The sequence below is a fragment of the Geotrypetes seraphini genome, chromosome 5 (genome assembly GCF_902459505.1).
Source record: "Geotrypetes seraphini chromosome 5, aGeoSer1.1, whole genome shotgun sequence".
Classification (NCBI taxonomy): Eukaryota; Metazoa; Chordata; class Amphibia; order Gymnophiona; family Dermophiidae; genus Geotrypetes; species Geotrypetes seraphini.
In genome coordinates, this window is record NC_047088.1 from 16903001 (window position 1) to 16925923 (window position 22923).

Consider the following 22923-nt stretch of genomic DNA (forward strand, 5'->3'; position numbering starts at 1 on the left):
ACACCATGATGTCATCTTGGAGGGCTAGCCCAATATAAGCGGCAGCAGTACCTGTGACATGGTTCTTCCTATACTAAGTAATTAGCTAACAAATCTCCTAGTCCTTTATCCCGTAAACTCCCACCCCCTCAAATGGAGTAAGTTGCTTCTTCCACAGGCAGGAAGAAAAATGCAAATTTTAAACTTTACCGTATTTCTACCCCTTCCCACTGTCTCTAGCTGATCTCTTTACTCATTTTATTTGTTAAGGATCCTACAGCAAACAACTGTTAATACGTTCCGAAGTTGCTTGAAATGCAACACCTTCCATAAAAAGTCAAGTCGTTTATCTTATGTTTTTCTACAGAATAAATGGTAATCATGTAAGAATGCCAGATGGATTCAGGTGTTTCTGAAAACATCCAGAACTGTAGTATACCTTCAAAGCAATCAAAATGGAACACTTTAAAAAGATAACTGATCCTTTTCTTCAAGCCCGTGGCCTGTGACAGACCCCAAACACCATTCTGGGGCTCATTTGGAATCACACTGAACAAATATTAGAAATAGAAGTCTGTATATGTTGCCAGAATACTTGAATCAGCTAATTACAAAACATTTATGAAAATAGTTTCTGATTGACTAGATTTAAGACAATATGGGGCTCATTTTTAAAGCACTTAGACACCCAAGGTACCATAGCAATTTCAACAGGTATGCCTTCTTTGAAGATGCATAAAATCACAGAGATATTTTATGCTGCATTTCCTAGCAACTAAAATTGACCTTATGAGAACGCAGTCCTTTGTGACCAATAGAAAATAAATTTTCATCCATTTCTGTATCAAGAACCAATACCCAAGGCTGAGATGATGGACCTATTGAGGTGGGTTCCTGGAGCTGTTTATGGTGAAATTTTAAGGAAATCTTCAGCTGTGATGGTATAAGCCGGGGGTCGGCAACCCGCGGCTCCAGAGCCGCATGCGGCTCTTTTCCACCTTTGCTGCGGCTCCAGTAGTGTGTCACGCAGACATGCAGCTTACAAGTCCGGTCGCGGCGGGAAATAGCCATGCTGAGCAGTGAGCTCAGCACGTACACAGATGAAAGCCTTGCTTGCTGATTGGTCCGGCGGCCCCGCCCCGCCGTGCCGCCGGACCAATCAGCAAGCAAGGCTTTCATCTGTGTACGTGCTGAGCTCACTGCTCAGCATGGCTATTTCCTGCTGCGACGCCGGACTTGTAAGCTGCATGCCTGCATCGCCAGAATTTAGGTAGGCTGTTTTCATCCCCGTGGGAGTCCCGTGGGTCAGGGGGGCATCCCCGTGGGCCAGGGAGAACAGGGAGACAGAAAGAAAAAGTTGGGGGAGAGAATGAGGTCTGGAGGAGAGGAAACATACAGGAGGCTGAAAGAAAGGAAGATATAGTGAGATGGACACAAAGAAGGGTGATGCTGGAAAATAGGTGGAATGATAATTCTGTCAAACACAGAAGGGAAATGCTGGATCAAGGAGAGATGGGGCTCAGGCTGGATGGAATGAGGAGAAATGCCTTGTTGGCCCGGAACTTCCTCTCCTACGTCAGAATTGACGTCAGGGAGCGGAATGCTGGTCAGCGTGACGCTTCTGCAGGGAAAGCTTGGGACGGCGGTGGCTTGGGGGCTATTCCCCGATGGCGGTGGCAGCAAACCGAGTGGCTTGGGGGAGGGCACGGAGAAAGAAAGAATGGGGGCTGACAGGGAGACAGAAAGAAAAAGTTGGGGGAGAGAATGAGGTCTGGAGGAAGAAAGATTGGATGCACAGTCAGAAGAAGAAAGTGCAACCAGAGACTCATGAAATCACCAAACAGCAAAGGTAGGAAAAATGATTTTATTTTCAATTTAGTGATCCTGTATATAGCATTAAGATAAGAAACAATATATGCAGTGTTAGATTTGTTTTATAATGGTTTTGCGGCTCCAAGTTGTTTTTTTTCTTTTCGAAAACAGGTCCAAGTGGCTCTTTATGTCTTAAAGGTTGCAGACCCCTGGTATAAGCAGTTGAAAGTGACTCATGAAGCGGAGTCTAATTTAGCTGTATAAAGTTTAAAGCTGAATGTGCACAAAAAGTCTCATTTAGAAAGGGAATACTCTTCAACTAAGAGACAGGCTTACATTTTCCCTCTTCATTAAGTACATGAAATAAATATTTGATTCCTATAGCTTTCCAGCTGTCTTGTCTGTTGTCATCACCCAGAGTCCCCGTGTCAAAGGCACGCATCAATTTTTGAACTCCTTGGTGTTATGACTTCTATCCCACCAAAAGGAGGAGCCCTATTTGCTTCAGGCGCACAACTATCTTATGAGTTCTAGCAGAAATTACAGTACTGTATTTCATTTCTCTTCAGTGCACATCAATGCTGCCTGGAGTGTTGGAACGCCTAGGGCCGGGGTGTCAAAGTCCCTCCGTGAGGGCTGCAATCCAGCTGGGTTTTCAGGATTTCCCCAATGAATTTGCATGCACTGCTTTCATTGTATGCTAATAGATCTCATGCATATTCATTAAGGAAATCCTGAAAACCCGACTGGATTGCAGCCCTCAAGGAGGGACTTTGACACCTCTGGCCTAGGGGCTGTTGCTAATGGACTTGGAGATTTCATGCTAGAGATCCCAACTGAGGACACTGCATTGACATGGTAGATATTGCAAAACAAGACTAGTTAGTTAACATATTTATTTAGGTTTGGGTTTTTTTTAAGCCCATAACACATTACATAGTACAACGCAGGGTCTTTTCCTCCATAAGCTGTTTGAATATTTATGTGCCAATTTAAGTCATCTCGTTCACATTAGTCTAGTATCAAAGAAATATATCTATCTGACCAATGTATCTACTCATTTCATTTCTTTAGGGCTTCAGACATGCCAAACGTTGTTCGTTGATACTTTTCACGAAACAACCAAGACCTTTTTATATGGTTGGCTATGGCTGTGGCTTCTTCATTTGCCCATATAATTTCTCATACATTCATGAATATCATTTAAATAATTTTTTATAATTTTTTTACTTTTATAGAAAGTGCTTTGAGTGCTTCGCAATAAATATTTATAAAAGTAACTTAGCTTAGCTTAGTGCATTCTCCTTAGTTGGATCGGGTCGGGGCTTGTCACATCGACATGTTTCGCCTTAACGGCTTTTTCAAGATATCAACCCCCTATTGTTCATTTTAACAGACCATCCCGATATCTGCTGCTTTTGATCTATCCAAGATAGATCAAAAGCAGCAGATATCGGGATGGTCTGTTAAAATGAACAATAGGGGGTTGATATCTTGAAAAAGCCGTTAAGGCGAAACATGTCGATGTGACAAGCCCCGACCCGATCCAACTAAGGAGAATGCACTAAGCTAAGCTAAGTTACTTTTATAAATATTTATTGCGAAGCACTCAAAGCACTTTCTATAAAATTAAAAAAATTATAAAAAATTATTTAAATGATATTCATGAATGTATGAGAAATTATATGGGCAAATGAAGAAGCCACAGCCATAGCCAACCATATAAAAAGGTCTTGGTTGTTTCGTGAAAAGTATCAACGAACAACGTTTGGCATGTCTGAAGCCCTAAAGAAATGAAATGAGTAGATACATTGGTCAGATAGATATATTTCTTGAATATTTATGTGCAGCACATTATTTGCCTTTAATAGTAGGGAACAAATTACATAACAGCTTTTTCTATTTTTAAAGCCTGTGACAGGTCTTCTGGGTCTGATGTTTTCATTCTCACTGCGATCTGAAAAATTGTTTACGTATTGCAAATTTAGCTCATTATTTAACAGACATGTTCAAATAGTAAACACTTGATGAAGAACAAACTCAAGCCACATGAGGCTTCAGTGACAATAAGTTTCATTATCCCTTGGTTGAAATGTGACCATATCAGGCTTATGTTAATAAAATGGAAGACTAGGTTCTTCCCTTGCTAATCTTTCTGTTATAAGATATATGATTCTGTACCATAGCTGTTGCTTCCCATTAGTTGTGAATCTGCATAATGGGGTTATTTATTTATTCAATTTTCTATATTGTTCTCCCTGGGGAGCTCAGAATTGTTTACATTAATTTATTCAGGTACTCAAACATTTCTCCATGTCATGGTTGGCTCACAATCTAATGTACCTGGCAATGGGGGGGATTGAGTGATTTGCCCAGGGTCACAAGGAGCAGCATGGGTTTGAACCCGCAGTCTTACGGTGCTAAGACTGTAGTTCTAACCACTATAGAGAATGACATGAGGACAAAGTTTTTCCCTGTTGGAACTCAGTTTTCCCATTCCTGCAAGTTTTGTCACTGTCCCTGACCCTGCATTCCTGTAAGCTCTGCCTTAACCATAAAAGCCTCAAACACTTATAATTTTAAAGTGTTTGAGGCTTGTGCAGATGAAGACAGAGCTTGCAGAAACGGGCCAGAAAAAGAACTCACGAGGACGGGATGGGAAAATGAGTTCCCGCGGGGATGGGGAAAAATTTGTCCCCGTTTCATTCTCTACCACTGTGCCACACTCTCCCCTCTTGAACGCCTCCCCTTCTGCAGTTAACAGTTCTCTCTTCAGTAGGTTCCAAAGCAATTGAACTCCACTGAAACAGAAGAAAAGAGAAGGAGAGGCATGGGGAACTTCCCCAGCGACAAACTATATTATGGTCTGTTCTGTAACTTATGAGAAAAGAAAAATGATTAACAACAGTACTGAACAAATTAAGCACATGAGTAGCTAGAAACCAACTTGCTAAGTGCAACTAGTAGAAGCTAGTGCTGCCCGATTCAGGAAAAAAATTTCGATTCGATTCAGCTTATTGAATCGATTTTTCTGCCTAAGTGGGTGGTTTTTTCCAAACATCCTGGTGGGTTTATTTTATAGCCTCTTTGCCCTCTCCTACCCACACTGGTCCTGTGGTGTAAACAAAATAAACAAACAAAAAATACTTTTCCTCTCTCTATTAAATCCTAGCTCACGTTTGCGGTCCAACACCAGCTCTGGAAGGATACACATTTCAAATCTGACATATTGTAATCACAAAACAGAAAATAAAATTATTTTTCCTACCTTTTGTTGTCTGGTCATTTTTCAAATCTTGTTGGTCCCATGTTGGTCTGGTTGTCTTCTGATCAGGCTCTCCTTCTTTCTCCGTGCTAACCATCCATCTTCCATCTCTGTTCTCCCCTTCTGTTTCCCCTTTCCTCCCCCGGAGGTCTGGCATCTTTCCTTTTTTTCATTTCCATCCCCCCGCAGCTGCAGCGATGGATCCCACCATACACAGATCCACCATATCTCCTTTTCTCATCTACCCTTTCATCCAGCATCTCTCTTCTTTGTCCCTGCTCCTATGCTCCCTCCATGCCCAGCATCTTATGTCTCCCCATATCCAGCTTCTTCTTTCTCTCTTCCTTACCTTCTGTATCCCCTTCCCCAGGTACAGGCTTTCTCCTACTATTGCTCCTGCCATCCTTGCCCACCTACTTTGGAGCAGTATCCGTCCCTCTTGTACCCTTCCCCTTATGGTCTTGCATTTCTCTCTCCGTTAGTTCGGCACCTCTCCTCTGCTTTCCTCCCCCTCTTTTGGTCTCTCTCTTCCCCCCAGGTCTGGCATCTCCCCTCCCCTCTCACTCCTTCCTCCTCCTCCCTCTGCACAGGCCTGCCTCCCCACCGCCAAAGGAACTCTGCCTGCTCCTCCCTCTGCACAGGCCTGCCTCCCTGCCCTGAAGGCCTGCTCCACCCCGCCACGAAGGCACATTTTCTCCTCCCCCCCCCCTGCCACGAACGAACGCCTGCTCCCCCCGCAGCCTGCACCTTCTCGCTCTTACCTCCTTTATGCTAATAGGGCAGCTTGCAGGCTCGCTGGTGTGTTTGTTTTTTTGCAAATATATTTTATTGGATTTTCGAAAAAGAGTTACCAACTCACAGAAATGCAACGGTGGACAACAATACAGAATGAGTACCATTATCCATCCAGGCTCGCTGGTGTTATAGCGAACCCTGCAGCTGCCCGTGGTCCTCAGCGGCATGTTCTTTCTGCTATGTCCTGCCCTTCTCTGACGGCATGGGCAGGATCGTGGCAGAGAGAATGGGCCGCTGAGGACCACGGGCAACTGCAGGGATCGCTATAACACCAGCGAGCCTGCAAGCTGCCCTATTAGCCTAAAGCGGTAAGAGCGGGCAATCTGGGGGAGGCTTTTCTGACCGACCCTCCCCCCTCAAGCAGGAGCAGCAGCAGATGGCCAACAAGAGGCAGCGCTGCAGATCCTGCTTTAGGAAGGCATGGGGGAAGGGTCAGCCACTGAATCGGGAGGCAGATTTTTTAAAAAAATTGAATCGATTTAAATCGGTGAATCAATTCAAATTGTGAATTGGGCAGCACTAGTAGAAGCCATAATCCCCCCCCCCCCCAAAGGAAAAAGGGAATATGAGCCCACACGTTTCTGTTTTGTCTCTGCTAAATCTTAGAAACAGGAGAAGAGGTCCCGAGACAGACACCGTCAATGTTTGAGGCAGAAATCAGACAAATCAAAGGACTGCACAGGGCAGGCCTTATAGAATCCTATGTTTTATAACAGAATGAAGATTAGCAAGGTAAGAACATAATCTTCCATTTTGTAGCAAAGACATAGGATTCTGTATCATAGCTGAGCCAGATGTCTAGGGAGGGACAGATAAACCTGCCTGCAGTACCAATGACCTAAAAGTGGCATCCTCTCAAGCCGTCATATCCACTCTAGAACCTTGTAAAGTATGGAGAATAGTCAAGTAGTTGCTCTACAAATGTCATCAGGCAAAACAGCCTGGGACTCTGCCCAGGAAGCACCTTCTGAGTTTGCTTGCACAAGGAAAAACTGAAGAGCTGTTCTGCAGGAGAGGAGTTCAGAGTTTTGAAACTAATGAAAGCAACAGCTACGGTACAGAATCCTGTGACTTTGCTACAGAAATGACTTTTACCATTCTGCGCCTCTTCCCTAAAATACCAATACACTTCATGCTGGAAAAACTGAATGAGCCAGATTGCTACATATACAGATACTAAGCAGCAGCAAACTACCTCACTTCTGTGAAACATAGAGAGCCTCCAATACAGGAGAAACAACCACTAACTTGAAGTAGGAAATTTGAAAAGTCTGAATTAGAGAGTTGCGTGGGGACAGAAATCCCGCCCGTCCCCACCCGGATCCTCTCTGTCCCCACCCGGATCCTCTCTGTCCCCACCCATCCCCGCAAGGAATTACCTCCATCCCCGCCCGTCCCCATAAAAAGCAGCAATTACTTCTGACAGGATCATCAATTCCACAGTTTCTTTTGTGTTTGTGCTGCTGTTTTCCTTGTGGAATCTCTTTGGTGGAACCCGTTTTTTGTTTTCTGTTCAGGTAATTAACTTATAAACCCCCTCTTTTACTAAGGCTGACGTGTCCATTATATTATATAGACGAACCCTGCTTCCAAAGCCTTCCATCCCCGTGGGAGTCCCGTGGGTTACGGGGGGGGGGGGGGGATTCCCGCGGGACCCCTGCAATCCCCGTTCCCATGCAGACCTCTAGTCTGAATGCAACACAACACTGGAGCAACAGAACAGCACTAACTCCCAAGGCTCAAAGTGCAACTATGTTATCCATGAAAAGGCAGCACTGTAAATATGACACCAGGGACCTAAAAACAATATATCAGTTAGTTTAAAAAACAAACAAACCACACCCCACAAAAACAGGATTGCTACAAATCCCTGCACAGAAACATGCTTGCAAAATATTGGAGACCTAGAAGGAAAACAGAACTGCTCCCTTGCAGAATGGCACTTGTTTAGCACTTTTTGGGGGTGGCTGTCACCTTGCTTCCTGCAGCAGAGACAGTCTTAGGTGGGGACGCTCCCATTTCGCGGAGAGGACTTCCTTTCTCCTCCTGCTTTATATTGCCTTCTTGCCAGTCATCGGGTCCTTTTTCTCTTCAACCCGGTCTTTATTTTGGCAATTAAACTTCTTCCCGTCAGTGGTGTTCTCCTTTAAAGTGTCCCCCCCCCCCACCTTAGCGGGGAACGTTTCTTATTGTTTCTGGTTGCCGTCCGGTTTGTTTATCAAGGGCACCAGCTGTTCCTGCGTTGCTGTGGGTTGGACGGTTCTGACTGTACAAAGGAAAAGAGAGAGAGGAGGAGACGCGGCTGAGATTTGGCTTAAGTTGTCCTTCCAGAAATGACCAGTATGCCAGCAGCAACCGTCTGTGCTGAGGTAAGACACACACACTACTACTATGAATGATTTCTATAGCGCTACCAGACGCACAAAACACTGTACAGTCACAAAGAAGACAGTCCCTGCTCCAAAGAGCTTACAATCGAAACAGCCAAGGCAAACAAACAGGATGTCATTAATACAGTTAAGGGGAAGGGTTAATCAGGGAGGGCAGAGGGGAGTACAGGGCAATCAAGCCATTGTGACATCACTGATAAGGTTGGCTGTTATTGGTGGAATGAGGCATTATGACATCACAGTCTTTGCTCTGCTTCCCAAAGACTGAAACTCTTCACACTACTACTATGAATTATTTCTATAGCGCTACCAGATGCACACAACACTGTACAGTCACAAAGAAGACAGTCCCTGCTCCAAAGAGCTTACAATCGAAACAGGATGTCATGGATACAGTTAAGGGGAAGGGTTAATCGACTGGCTGGGTTGGAGGGCAGTATTTTTCCTGGTGTTACTGAGGTTTGTATCATAGGGGACAGCTCTGTGAGTGTTGGAGCACCCCCAATATTGAGTAAACCCATTGATGGTGTCTATTCGGTTTAGCGCCACCAATCATTTTGGGAAAAGTTGGCTCCTGTGGTTATCATTAGCTCCCTTCAGGTCAGTTCTAAAACCAAAACGAAACACGAATCGTTACAAAACCAAACCAGTTTCATGATCTCAAGTAATGCTGCAGCCCGGCAGTATACAAAAGAAAATGTACAGTAGTTTGTTGCTGCTTTAGAAATAAGGGATCCAAGACGAGCAAACCTGAAGGCAAGTTTGTTGTTTCTCTCTCATACTTCTGAAGGATTCCCAGTTGATTAAGCCACTTTTCATTTGGCTACTACAATGGAGATTGGTGTAAGTAGGTTCTGGATATGGCTTGAGTCATTGCATCCTTTAAAGCTGCAGATTCCTCTCATGTTTCAGGTTATAGATGGTGAGTTAGATGGCTATTCCTTACTTCTTGCTAGATCTGTTTATCTATTTAAGTTATTTATATATCGCCTATCAATGGAGGTTGTCTAAGCAGTTTACATTCAGGTACTCAAGCATTTTTCCCTATGTGTCCTGGCATGCTTATAATCTATCTAACCTACCTGGGGCAACAGAGGATTGGGTGACTTGCCCAGAGTCACAAGGAGCAGCATTGGGATTGAATCCACAATCTCATGGTGCTGAGGCTGTAGCTCTAACCACTAGGTCACTTCTTCCTGGATCTTGTGGTGACACTGAGGTATTTGCAGATTCCATTGACTCCAGTCAGCAGGGATAGAGGGTACATTTAGGTTTTGAAAATAGTCTTCATAGTGCATAATTTAAGAAAAATAAACCTGCTCAATTGGCTATGAGCTTTTTTTTTTTCTTTCAAATCCTCTCTGCAGTGGAGTGTTATAAAGTAGTTTCTAAAACCATCAACTAATCAAAAATTCTCAACTAAAGTCAGTGTCCTAGCATTTATAACCACATCTTGTTTTAGATCAACTGAAAGCGACAGAAATCAAATCTTTCAAGGGTAGGTTCATTCATGACTACCTTTCAGGAAGCTCCAGCCTAAGTAACCGTTCTAATCAGAATTAGAGAATGACACGGTGACAAAATTCATTACCATTACCGTTCCCGTCCCCGCAGATAAACGCGGGAAATAATCCCATGTCATTTTTTTTGTGTCTGTTTCAACCTCGGTCCTTCTACACCAGCATTCTTCAAAGCAAAGCTTGCGGGTCAGTGGTTGTGGCCATTCATACTCTGATTCTTATAGGAGCCAAGGATAATGAAGCCATTGTGACATCACTGATGTGATTGGCTCTTAGGCACTGGTGGAATGAGGCATTATGACATCACAATATCTGCTCTGGATACCAGAGACTGTCATTCTGTAGTATCTGTTTCAACCTCACTCCTTCTACCCCACCATTCTTCAACGCAAAGCTTGAGGGTCAGTGGTTGTGGCCATTCATACTCTGATTCTTATGGGAGCCAAGGATAATGAAGCCATTGTGACATCACTGATGTGATTGGCTCTTAGGCACTGGTGGAATGAGGCATTATGACATCACAATATCTGCTCTGGATACCAGAGACTGTCATTCTGTAGTGTCTGTCTCAACCTCAGTCCTTCTACACCAGCATTCTCCAAAGCAAAGCTCGAGGGTCAGTGGCTGAGCCCATTCATACTATGATTCTTATGTGAGCCAAGGATAATGAAGCCATTGTGACATCACTGATGTGATTGGTTCTTAGGCACTGGTGGAATGAGGCATTATGACATCACAATATCTGCTCTGGATACCAGAGACTGTCATTCTGTAGTATCTGTTTCAACCTCACTCCTTCTACCCCACCATTCTTCAACGCAAAGCTTGAGGGTCAGTGGTTGTGGCCATTCATACTCTGATTCTTATGGGAGCCAAGGATAATGAAGCCATTGTGACATCACTGATGTGATTGGCTCTTAGGCACTGGTGGAATGAGGCATTATGACATCACAATATCTGCTCTGGATACCAGAGACTGTCATTCTGTAGTGTCTGTTTCAACCTCGGTCCTTCTACACCAGCATTCTTCAAAGCAAAGCTTGCGGGTCAGTGGTTGTGGCCATTCATACTCTGATTCTTACGTGAGCCAAGGATAATGAAGCCATTGTGACATCACTGATGTGATTGGCTCTTAGGCACTGGTGGAATGAGGCATTATGACATCACAATATCTGCTCTGGATACCAGAGACTGTCATTCTGTAGTGTCTGTTTCAACTTCAGTCCTTCTACACCAGCATTCTTCAAAGCAAAGCTTGTGGGTCAGTGGTTGTGGCCATTCATACTCTGATTCTTCCCTCTCTCCTTAAAGAATGACATGAAGATGGTTTCCCGTGGTTATCCGCGAGGACGGTGATGAATTTTGTCACCGTGTCATTCTCTAATCAGAATCTCACAAGTCAGATAAGGAGTGAACTGTGACCCTGTAGATTTTCAATATTAATTGTGCTAGTGTACTTTCCTGATTAGATATATTCCTGCTTATTAACATAGGAAGTGCATCCACAATCTTGAGTGATTCTGAGCTTGGTGCTCTATTCTCCGATTATAAGTAGTCTCTCAGACCACATCCTTTCCTGCAACTTATGCATTCAAATCTTCCATAGAGAATGGCACGTTAACTGATCCTTCTTTTTCAAATAATCAATCATAAAAGATAACATTCTGGCCTAAAAGAAATAGTTTCCGTTCTAATCTCCTGTATAATTTTATTAATATTTTGTTAACCGAGTCGAGCCCTCCTGTTGGGATGAATTGGTATAAAAAATCAAAGATTAGATTAGATTAGCCCTTCCCTCTCATTTTGATTTTAAGAAAATCACCACTGGGTAAAAAAACAATAAATAGAGTAAGATAAAAAAACGGCCTGTCTGACGTAGAGTGCTTGACTCTGCTGCGAGCCTATTTTACACAGAAGCAATTGTGTTATAGTGTCTTAAGTGTGGTTTGATGGAGAACTCCTTTGGGCATGCCTTTTGGACCTGTCCTAAAATCAAGCAGGTTTGGATGCGAGTGATAACCTATATGGGCAGGTCTATTCAGGGCTTGGCACTCCAGCTCATGTTGGACATACCCATGGCGTACATCCCTATGTATAGCAGACACTGCCTAATGTGCCGTAAAATGTGTCTGATTGCTCAGAAATGTATTTCGCAGCAATGGACAATTGCGGACTCTCCCATGTTCTGGCATTGGCTTAATTTGTTACATCAGTTGGTGAGCTGGAGTGCCAGGGGGACCCAGAAACAAAACCTCTTATTCCTGCAAACCTGGGACCCCTATCTGCAATCTTTGCCTCCTTGTGCACTGTTTTTCAACCTTTTTACACCTATGGACCGGCAGAAATAAAAGAATTATTCTGTGGACCGGCATCGGTCCGTGGACCGGTGGTTGTAGAACACTGGGCTAAGTTGTGGGCCAGACCCCGCCCATCTCTACCCATTCTCCACCCCAGACCCCGCCTCCATAATAGTATTAATTGCACGTCCCGTGCCTCATCTGGAAGCCTTCCCTCTGACGTTGCAACGTCAGAGAGAAGGGTTCCGATTCAGGCGCAGGATGCCCATAGGAGCCACTGCCCGTGGCTTTGTGCACTGAATCAGTGAGGAAGAGGGAGCTGGCTCGAAGATAACGCCGCATCGATCGCACCGTGGATCGGCGGTTGAAGTACACTGTTTTGGGCCTGATGCACGTGCTGGCCCTGTGGACCGGCAGGAAATTTCTGTGGACCGTCACTGGTCCATGGACCGGTGGTTGAAGAACACTGTCCTAGAGGACGCAGTCTGTTATTAAACAGAATAGTATACAATGTGTATTAGGTGAAGGGGAGGTTTGAGGCTCATGCGGTTTAAGTGTGGCAGGCTGGGGGAGAGAGGGGGTTTAGATGAGAGTTTGCAGTGTTGTTGATGCCCCTGTGGTGGGGAGGGATGCTTTTTAGTGTTGGTTTGCTGTTGTATTAGTAAGATAAAGACAGGTGCTGTCTTTGTTTGCTTCCTTTTTGCCTGTGTTTATTCAAAAATAATAAACAACATGGAAACAATACAGTGTCTCATGTCTTAAACTTACATAACAAAATAGACAAAACATATCAGTGGTATGAGAGAATATTGCAGGTATCACAAGGCGGTTCAGCTATCAAAAAAGCATAATCCCCACGATCCTACCTATAACACAGCTGTATCTATTATGCGCTCAGAAGCAAAAATGCAGATGAGGACTGCAAAGCCCAAAACATATCAGAGACAGGAGAGTATGACTCGCCAAAAGAAAGATACCAATATCGGACTCCTAACCCAATAACCCCCACACCCGACATCCCCATCCCTGCATCTCAACTCTATTAAAGGAAGAAGAAGAGTAGCAGTGTTATACAGGAGGCTGTTACTCTTGTAACCTCCCAGGATCATCTACCAGGGATCTCAAAGTCCCTCCTTGAGGGCCGCAATCCAGTCGGGTTTTCAGGATCCCCCAATGAATATGCATTGAAAGCAGTGCACTCTCAGACACAATAGGACGTAATCCCACTGCTAACAATACTTCTTTCAGAGATGCTTACGTAATTATGTTTAGGGTCCTCAGAGGGCCACCACACACTCAAATCATTTCATTGTGTGGGGCTTTATGCTCCCATTCGTCACTGGGCCCATATTCCTTACTTTAACTTTTTAGGGTAATTTTAAATAGAAATACTAAAAGTACTTAGCTTTAGGTTGAACGTTAGTCGGGGGGGGTAGAAATATCTGCCAACATGTTTCGCCCATACAACTCAGGGCTTTATCAAGACTCACTCTAAATAGATAAAAAAAGGTACAAACCTAAGTATCGAATATACCATAAAGCCTATAGTCAATTAAATATAAGTCCAAACTCTTACCGTTCGTTATCTTTAGTAATCTTTTTACTGCCACCATCACGTCGCTAGCGTAATGGCGGACTTATTCAGTGTCAGCTGATTTATACGTGAGCCAGACGTCAGCGTCTCAACCATAGAGACGTTGAGGACTGACGTCGTACTCGGGTCATTCCAATCAGTTATATCTATGTTCTAATGAATATAATAGTGGATGATAAACAGAAAAACCCCCAGGGGCACTCATCATATTAAGGAAGCCCATTCCAACTCATTATTAAGTCCCCATGGTACCACTGTATTAAGACGATAAATCCATCGTTGTTCAATATGATTCAGCCTACCCTCCCAATCTCCTTCTAAATCTGTCTCAGATATATGATCTATAATCCTCCATTTAATGTGTTCAATTCCGTGTCCTTTATCCAGCCAATGTTGGACTATGGGGGCTTGCATCGTACCAGTGTTAATACGAGATTTATGCTCGTTTAACCGCATGCTAATGGCTCTTTTAGTGCGTCCCACGTATACAAGGTTACATGGGCACACAATTACGTATACGACCCTCTTAGTTTTGCAAGTAGTGTCAGACCTAGATTTTACCATATATCCTAGTTGGGGGTCTCTCCATTGGGGCCCTTCAAACGTGGATTCACACCATTGACACTGATGATATCTAGTGTGTTTAAACACTTTCTTATTATCATAATGGTTTTCGAGTTTCCGCAGGGCGTGACCTATGGTTTTACCTCTACGGTATGCAAACAGGGGAAGTTCCATAAAACATTGATGAAGATTTAATATATGCCAATATTGTTTAATGTACGAAATCAGTATCCCTGACGCTCTTGAGTACGGAAGGACACAGACAATTCGTCCCTCTTCCTGTGTCTTAGGATTATCCATGAGGAGCAGTTCCCTTTGTGCATAACGAGCCCTACAGTAGGCCTGTTTAACCAATCTTTTAGGGTACCCCCGCTCAAGGAACCGTCCCTCTAAGTCCTTGGCTGTTTTTTTAAACTCCAGCAATGTGGAGCAAACTCTCCTAGCTCTAAGATATTGGCTAATGGGAAGGCTAAACTTGAGATGAAAGGGATGATAGCTGTCAAAGTGTAGTAGAGTGTTGCGAGCCACCTCCTTTCTATATAGGGTGGTTTCAAATTTCAGATGTTGTCTACTTATTAGTATATCCAAAAATTCGATCTTATCAGTACTATAGTGTGGAATAAACTGCAAATTAGGGTTTTTAGTATTGATCCAAGCAAAGAAATCTTGCAAACTTGTCTCTGTACCCTCCCATAAAAAGAAGATGTCGTCCAAATAGCGTTTCCATAAGGGAATGCGTTTGAAGGGTTCCGAGGGGTATATATATTCTACCTCAAATTTAGCCATGTAAAGGGTGGCTATAGAAGGGGCCAAAGTGGCCCCCATAGCCACCCCCTCTACCTGTTGGAAAAAGAGACCATTATATTGGAAAAAACTATTTTTTAAAACCCATTTAGCTAATTGGTTCAGAAAAGAGTTAGGTATTCTAAGATGTTTAACTCTATTATTCATTATCCCCTCGATAATCATTAAAGCCTCATCCTGTGGTATTTTTGTATAAAGTGATACCACATCGAGAGTGGCCAGAAAAATTTCTCCTTCAGATACTCTACTCTCCTGAAGAATTCTTAGTAGATGGGAGGAGTCTTTAAGATAAGAGACAACTTTGACAGCTTCTTCCCTAAGAAAAACGTCCAAAAATTTGGACAAAGGTTCAAGCAAACTATTTCTGGTGTTGACTATAGGCCTACCAGGGGGGTTTTCAAGTTTTTTATGTATTTTAGGAACAAAGCGAATGGAGGGAGTCCTCGGATGTCTTTCCAACAGGAATTGATATTCTTTAAGAGTTATATGCTGCATTTCATAATGTTGGGTAATAAAAGTGAAAATCTCTTTCATGAGTGAACCCGTTGGATTTTCAGATAGCTTATTATACGCCACCGCATCATTAAGTTGTCGTTCTGCTTCCGCTTGATAGTATTGAATGTCCTGAATTACTATCGAGCCCCCCTTGTCGGCTTTCGTGATCACAATCTGATCCATGTCTCTAAGTTGACAAATCGCTAGGTGTTGTTGATAGGATAGATTATATTGGTTTTTCGAAGACTTAGATGATTTTTCAAATTTGGTGATACCTTCCAACACCAGATCCTTAAAAGTGGTCAGAATAGGGTCCATTGTTCCAGGAGGAACCCATTTGGATTCCTTTTTAATGATTGAAGAGTCTGTATCTGTGAAGGTCTCTGTTGTAGATTGAAAAAATATTTTGAGACTCAATTTCCTGATGAACTTGTGAAACGCTATTTTTAATTGGAAAAAGTCTGGTTTGGTCTGAATCACATAACCAAGTCCAAGTTGCAAGACTTCCATTTGGCTGGGTGTTAATATAGTCGAGGGGGAGAGATTAGTGACTAGGGAGGTGGTTTGGTTTTTGCTCCTCTGCCTCTCGCCTGACCGCGTCCTCTGTTCCTGGACCTGGTGTTCTGTGTCCTCAGGGGTTGATGACCTTCGTCCCCCGATAAGCCCTGAGTTGTATGGGCGAAACATGTTGGCGGATATTTCTACCCCCCCGACTAACGTTCAACCTAAAGCTAAGTACTTTTAGTATTTCTATTTAAAATTACCCTAAAAAGTTAAAGTAAGGAATATGGGCCCAGTGACGAATGGGAGCATAAAGCCCCACACAATGAAATGATTTGAGTGTGTGGTGGCCCTCTGAGGACCCTAAACATAATTACGTAAGCATCTCTGAAAGAAGTATTGTTAGCAGTGGGATTACGTCCTATTGTGTCTGAGAGTATATACGAATATTCTTCTTTCATATTCAGTAGTAGATTGCCTAGTGATTCATTGAAAGCAGTGCATGCACATAGATCTCATGCATATTCATTGGGGAAATCCTGAAAACCCGACTGGATTGCAGCCCTCAAGGAGGGACATTGAGACCCCTGATCTAAACCCAGTTATCCCCCTCCCTACCAGCTTACCAAAAATGATATCATATTTGCAGTACTAGGTTTTCAAAGGTTGGGTTAGTGTTTTTTTAAAAAAATTCTGTCAGTGCTCTTATTGTATTTTCTGCTAACCAACTTAAATAATGTACTTTTAAAACATGATGAAATAAGTGGAGGACCGGGGGGGGGGGGGGGATGAGACAGTTCCAGCATGTTTTGAGCGAGTGGCACGCTTCTTTCTGCACCCTTGTTGCAACGTGGGGTGCCGCCCTTGGGACTTTCTTTTGCCCGGTGTCAGCTGAGCCATTATGTGGGGTCTCTTCCCCCAGGCTCTTTGTCGGTGACCTTCGGGGATCAGTTTCTCTCATTTTTGGAGGCGGAGGGGGAGCCCTCGGTAGAAGCAGTTGACTGGTTTGCGGACACCTCCCTGATTTCTCTGCTATTTTACTGTTGTGGCTGAGGGATCTGGGCCATGTATTGTCAGCTGATCTGTTTCTTTGTGCCCTTAAGGGGACGCCTGGGCTAGTGTACAGTGCAGAGCTTTGGGAATGTCACTATCGAACCTTGTTGACAGCCTACGCCTCCTAAAGTCAGGCTTATTATATGGTCTGTGTGGAGATCCAATTATGCCAAAAATGCTCTGTTGTTGGGAACTCTTATTTCCATAGGCTCTGGTCTTGTACTTGTATTCAGGACTTTTGGTGCGCTTTGGCCTCCTTTTGGCGGAGGCTATTACAGACGCCACTTTCGGTGGCTGCCATTCCTATCTTATTTTCTCAGTTTTCTGCGTGGTCTATGCTTGGTTCTTCCGAATGGAAGTTCCTGGGTAAATGTTTTATATTGGGGAAGAAATGTATCCTAACCCAATGGACTTCGGGGGAGGCGCCCACGGTTTGGTATTGGGTTGATGGGTTGGGAAGCGCTTATGGCATCCTATTCTTGTGGGAAAAGCTATAATTTTGTGCAGATTTGGTCTCGCTATTTGCAGGTTTAGCCTTCGAGAGCCCGGAGTCGCATTCTGAACAAACTGCAACTGAGTGCACATCCACCTGGGGTAGGTTAGTTTGGGGTTGGGGGGAAGGTGGGGTTTATGGGCTTTGGTTTGTCATGAGGTGCTAAGAGTGTAAGTACCTTGTGGCTTTTCTTGGTTTCTCCAGGGACGTGTTGCTATTTGTTTGGGGGGGAGGGGTTGGGGGTGGACTTAGTGAAACCTGGATGACTTCTGGGTTGATCATTTTCTCCTGTGTTTCCTGATCTGTATTGATTTGCTTCTCTGTTTTGCTTGTTGGCTCTGTTTTGTCATCAATAAAAATTGTTTCAAACTAAAACATGCTGAAATAAAAAGTTATGTTCCTTTGTACTGTAATTGTTATGGCGGAAAGTTGCCTGAGGGAATCCCTCCCCCTGCCCTGGTGTTCTGGATTTGAAAATTTAAAGTGAACCAATGCAAAGTAATGCACATTGGGAAGAATAATCCAGATCATAGTTATCTGATGCTAGGGTCCACCCTAGGAGTCCGCACCGAAGAAAAGATCTAGGTGTCATTGTTGATAGTACACTGAAATCTTGTGCTCGCTGTGCAGTGGCAGGATGCTAGGATTAGGAAAACAATGGTAAATAAGACCAAGAATATTATGCCTCTGTAGGGGGAGAGTGTGGTACAGGGGTTAAAGCTACAGCCTCAGCCCCCTGAGGTTGTGGGTTCAAACTCACGCTGCTCCTTGTGACCCTGAGCAAGTCACTTAATCCCCCCAGGTACATTAGATAGATTGTGAGCCCGCCGGGACAAACAGGGAAAAATGCTTGAGTACCTGATTAAATTCATGTAAACCGTTCTGAGCTCCCCTGGGAGAATAGTAGAGAAAACTGAATAAATAAATAGTATGACAAGTTTCAGCCTCTGATAACTAGGGCTGCTATTGTGACATAATAATGCCTTATTCCACCAATAAGAGCCACCCTTGTCAGTGATGTCACAATGGCTTAATTGTCCTATACTTGGCTCACTTTCAGTACATTTTGATTTCTAGAGTGGTGCAGTGGTTAAAGCTACAGCCTCAGCACCCTAGGGGTGTGGGTTCAAACCCACACTGTTGCTTGTGACCCTGGGCAAGTCACTTAATCCCCCCATTGCCCCAGGTACATTAGATAGATTGTGAGCCCACCGGTACAGACAGGGAAAATGCTTGAGTACCTGAATAAATTCATGTAAACCATTCTGAGTTCCCCTGGGAGAACAGTATAGAAAATTGAATGAATAAATGTATCACGCCGTGGTGTGACCTCACCTTGAGCATTGCGTTCCATTCTGGTTTCGGTATAGTGGAATTAGAAAAGGTTCAAAGAAAAGCGACCAAGGTGATAAATTGGTGGAACTCCTCTCGTATGAAGAAAGACTAAAGAAGTTAGGGCTCTTCAACTTGGAAAAGGGACGGCCAAGAGAAGAGCATAAGAATTGTCATATTGGGACAGACCAAAGGTCCTTCAAGCCCAGTAACCTGTTTACAACAGTGGCTAACCCAGGTCACAGGTACCTGTCAAGATCCCATGGAGTAAAACAGATTTTATGCTGCTTATCCTAGGAATAAGCATTGGATTTTCCCAAACCATCTCAATAATGGCATATGGACTTCCCTTTTTGGAAGCTATCCATACTTTTTTTTAAAACCCTGCTAAGCTAACTGACACTACAGAAAGAAGATCGCCAAATTTGAGCTTTGGTGCTGGAGAAGGATTTATTGCATGCCATGGACTGCCAGAAGAACTAACAAATCGATTTTGGAAGAGATCAAACTGGTTATTTGACTTAATTTGATTTGATTTCTTATATACCGCTATACCGTGAGGTTCAAAGCGGTTTACAATGAAGATAGATTAAAGATACATTAAAATAAATAAAAACGGTACTTTGGATTTCCCTAGCTGTCCCGAAGGCTCACAATCTAGCTAAAGTACCCGAGAAAACAATAAATAAAAATAAAATAAATGAAATAATGTTATGTCATTTGAAGCCCAAATAATGAAGTTACGACTATCTTATTTTGGTCACACCATCAGAAGAGATAGATCACTGGAGAAGGACATCGTGTTTGGGAAGATCGAAGGAACCAGGCAAAGAGGGCGACCTGCAATCAGATGGCTGGACACGTTGGAAAAAAATAAAGGAAAGAAGGTGCCAAGCTTCGGAGTAAAACAGAACAAAAACCAAAGAGGCACAGGAGATGTCAATTTCATCCTACAGTCACAATGGCTTTATTGAAAGTTTATACAAAAGTTCATTGATGAATCCTTAAAATGCAGAACAAACAAAGTCCCGACTAGGATCCAAGTTTTGGCAACTCAGTCGCCTTTCTCAGGGGACAATTGTAAACTGGTCAGACGTTGCAACACATTGGCATCTCTGCTATAGCTCACACGTTTACACGCACCAGTTGCAACGTATGACCAGTTCACAACCTGAACACTAGAGGGCAGTGCTAGGTCAGCATCACCTTCCTTTCGTTGCAGGAAGAAAGGAGGCACTTAGCAGCTGGGTTCCACTTTTCTGTCTGCAGGAAGTGAGGGAAGGACTAAACACCAGAAGCCCAGCACAGTGGCGCAGCACTCTCTCTCCAGAGGACTGGAAGTGAAATAAGCAGAAAGTGAGTGTCTGGCTGCAGGCATGGTGAGTTTTCAGCATTTATAGGTCTCATTCTTGGCTCTTTCCCATTTATTACAAGAAGAAATGATACATATATGGGGCCAGATGTAGAGGTTTCCCCTTTTGTGCTTCTGAGAAAAAAAAATGAGTATCTCTGACTCTACTGAATAGACCTAAAACAGCACCGTCCTTTTTGTCGCAGCTTTATTAAGTACATGTTAGAAAATTAAAAATCAGCCTAAAATGCTTGCTTTTAAAAGATGCCAGTAGCTGATTTTTTTTTACACATATACTTACTTTTGCACTTTTTTTTAAACTTTTCCCTTCTCCTATTGTATTTTCCTTTTATGTATTCTTTCTAAGAAATTGTAGTTCTTCCCTTTTTTCCCACTGTTTTCAGGTCATAAGCATGTTTGTTTAATTGGTGTATGTCTAATAATTTAAAAATGTTCGTTTCCCAGCTACTTTTAATTACTTTGTACAACGCTTTGTATCTTTGGATAAGTGTTTAATCAAAATTTAAATAAACTATGAAACTATGGGCTCTTTTTTGCGAAGGTGCGTTAGCGGCTTTAGCGTGCGCGACTTTTAATCATGTGCGAACCCCCGTGCTAGCCGAAAAACTGCCACCTGCTCAAGTGGAGGTGGTAGCGTCTAGCGCGTCCAGCAGTTTAGCGTGTGCTGTTACACACGTTAAACCGCTATTGCGACTTCGTAAAAGGAGCCCCTATGAGACATAGGGATCTCGGGACAGGATGCCTTCCATAGCTCATGTCAACATCTTTCTTCGTCTTTTACCTTTGGACTGCCTGACGGTGAGCAACTTGATTTTCAGCAGTGTAATAGGACTGGGACTTAGAGAGTTGTGCCCGTCCCCGCCAAAATCCCACCCGTCCCCGTGAGGAATTCCCTCCGTCCCCACCTGTCCCCGTGAGGAATTCCCTCCGTCCCCACCTGTCCCCGTGAGGAATTCCCTCTGTCCCCACCCGTCCCTATAAACTTCAGAAATAGTTAATTAAAGGCTCTGGTGGAGACCCATTTACAAATAAGCAAAGAGACTTTATTAATTTGGAAATATTAATGGGGAAGAATACATACTTTGTAAACGGGTTTCTACCAGAGCCTCTAATGTAAATCTAAAATATAAATACTCAGCTGAGGAGAACCCCCAAGCTGTCAGCTGAGGACTTCCTCTTTCCCAAGTTCATGCTGTGTGTCCAAAAACGCACTCCCTCCCCCACCTCTTTCTCTCCCTTCCTCCATCCTCTCTCCCAAGTTCATGCCTTGTGTCCAAAAACGCACTCCCTCCCCCACCTCAGCATCTCTTTCCCTCCCTTCCTCCATTCTCTTTCCCAAGTTCATGCCTTGTGTCCAAAAACGCACTCCCTCTCCCACCTCAGCATCTCTTTCCCTCCCTTCCTCCATCCTCTTTCCCAAGTTCATGCCTTGTGTCCAAAACGCACTCCCTCCCCCACCTCTTTCCCTCCCTTCCTCCATCCTCTCTTCCCAAGTTCATGCCTTGTGCCAAAAACGCTCTCCCTCCCCCCTTTTGTGTTCCGCCTCCCAGCCCTCATCTGCAAGCAAAATGGAGCTCGAGCCACGAGGCTCGTCTTCTTTTTCCTACCTGCCCTGCCGCAGCACATAGCCGCTTAAGCCCTCCCTCCAATGTCAGCGCTGACATCGTAGAAGACTTCCAGTTGGCTGTGTGCTGCGACAAGGCAGGTAAGAAAAAGAAGACGAGTCTCGCGGCTCGAGTGCATTGAACCCCGCAGGATCCCCGTGACCCTAGGGGGCATCCTCACGGGATCCCTGCGACCCTAGGGGGCGTCCCCACGTGATCCCCGTGACCCGAAGGGGGAACCCGCGGGATCCCTGCAGGTCCTACGGGATTCCCGTCGTCCCCATTCCCGTGCAGCACTCTAACTGGGACAGAATATAATTGGGTTAATGCTGAACCCCTCAAGCCTTACTGCTGTGTTGTAAGCCAGGATTAGGTGACGGCTGTCTTGCCTGTTCAGGAGAGAGCTGGAATTCTACATACCTGACCAGCTTAAAGAAGTTTGCCAAATCGAGGAATAAAGTAGTGTCGGGTGCAAGTTAGTTCACTTTTAAAGTTTTATCAAATGAAAACAGAATAAATAAATAAACCCGAGAATATCTGCTGCTACCATTTTTATTGGATTACCTTAATACATTTTTGGGCAGTTGGGAGCAAAAGATGTCAGTGCCTGAGGAAGGAGGTTTTAACTTTTTTGTTGGGACTACTAGTTTTTGGAGTTATCACTTTATATTCTATGTGACTTATTTTGTCTGTTTTTATTTCATTAAACTCATGGAGTGGAAGACCTAACTCAGGTCCTCAGCATGGCAGAGTTCAACACCTGCCAGGGAGCTACCAAGGTTGTCCTTGGTTGTGGAGATAACTTAATGCAAAACAATTTAGCCTCTGTTGATGGTAATCAACGTGACATGATTTCTTTTGTTTAGAAGTTCTCCTTCTGGAAATAAAGCTTTTGTAGTTGGTATTTTGTGAACATGCCGATGGCCCCCACTATGTTTCAAACTTCAACACAGGTGTTACAAAGCAGAGTGCAGAAAAGAAGAAAGTGAACAGAGCTAGACTTAAAGATTATACGAGGGTCATTTCATAAATAATGCACACTATTTTAAAAAA

At 43.7% G+C, this 22923-nt stretch overlaps 1 protein-coding gene across 2 annotated transcripts in view; it reads left to right on the forward strand.

Annotated features, from left to right (window-relative positions):
- The first annotated feature begins 8077 nt into the window (after positions 1 to 8077).
- ATP7A (ATPase copper transporting alpha) overlaps positions 8078 to 22923 on the forward strand; it is a 172861-nt gene continuing 158015 nt past the window's right edge. The window contains exons 1-2 of one of the 2 annotated variants that reach the window (XM_033945021.1): positions 8206 to 8220; positions 20164 to 20273. In XM_033945021.1, the coding sequence (XP_033800912.1) occupies positions 20271 to 20273 (3 nt within the window). In that variant the 5' untranslated portion in view covers positions 8206 to 8220; positions 20164 to 20270. Of the gene's footprint in view, positions 8221 to 20163; positions 20274 to 22923 lie in introns of both variants that reach the window. The other variant, XM_033945019.1, reaches the window with a different exon arrangement.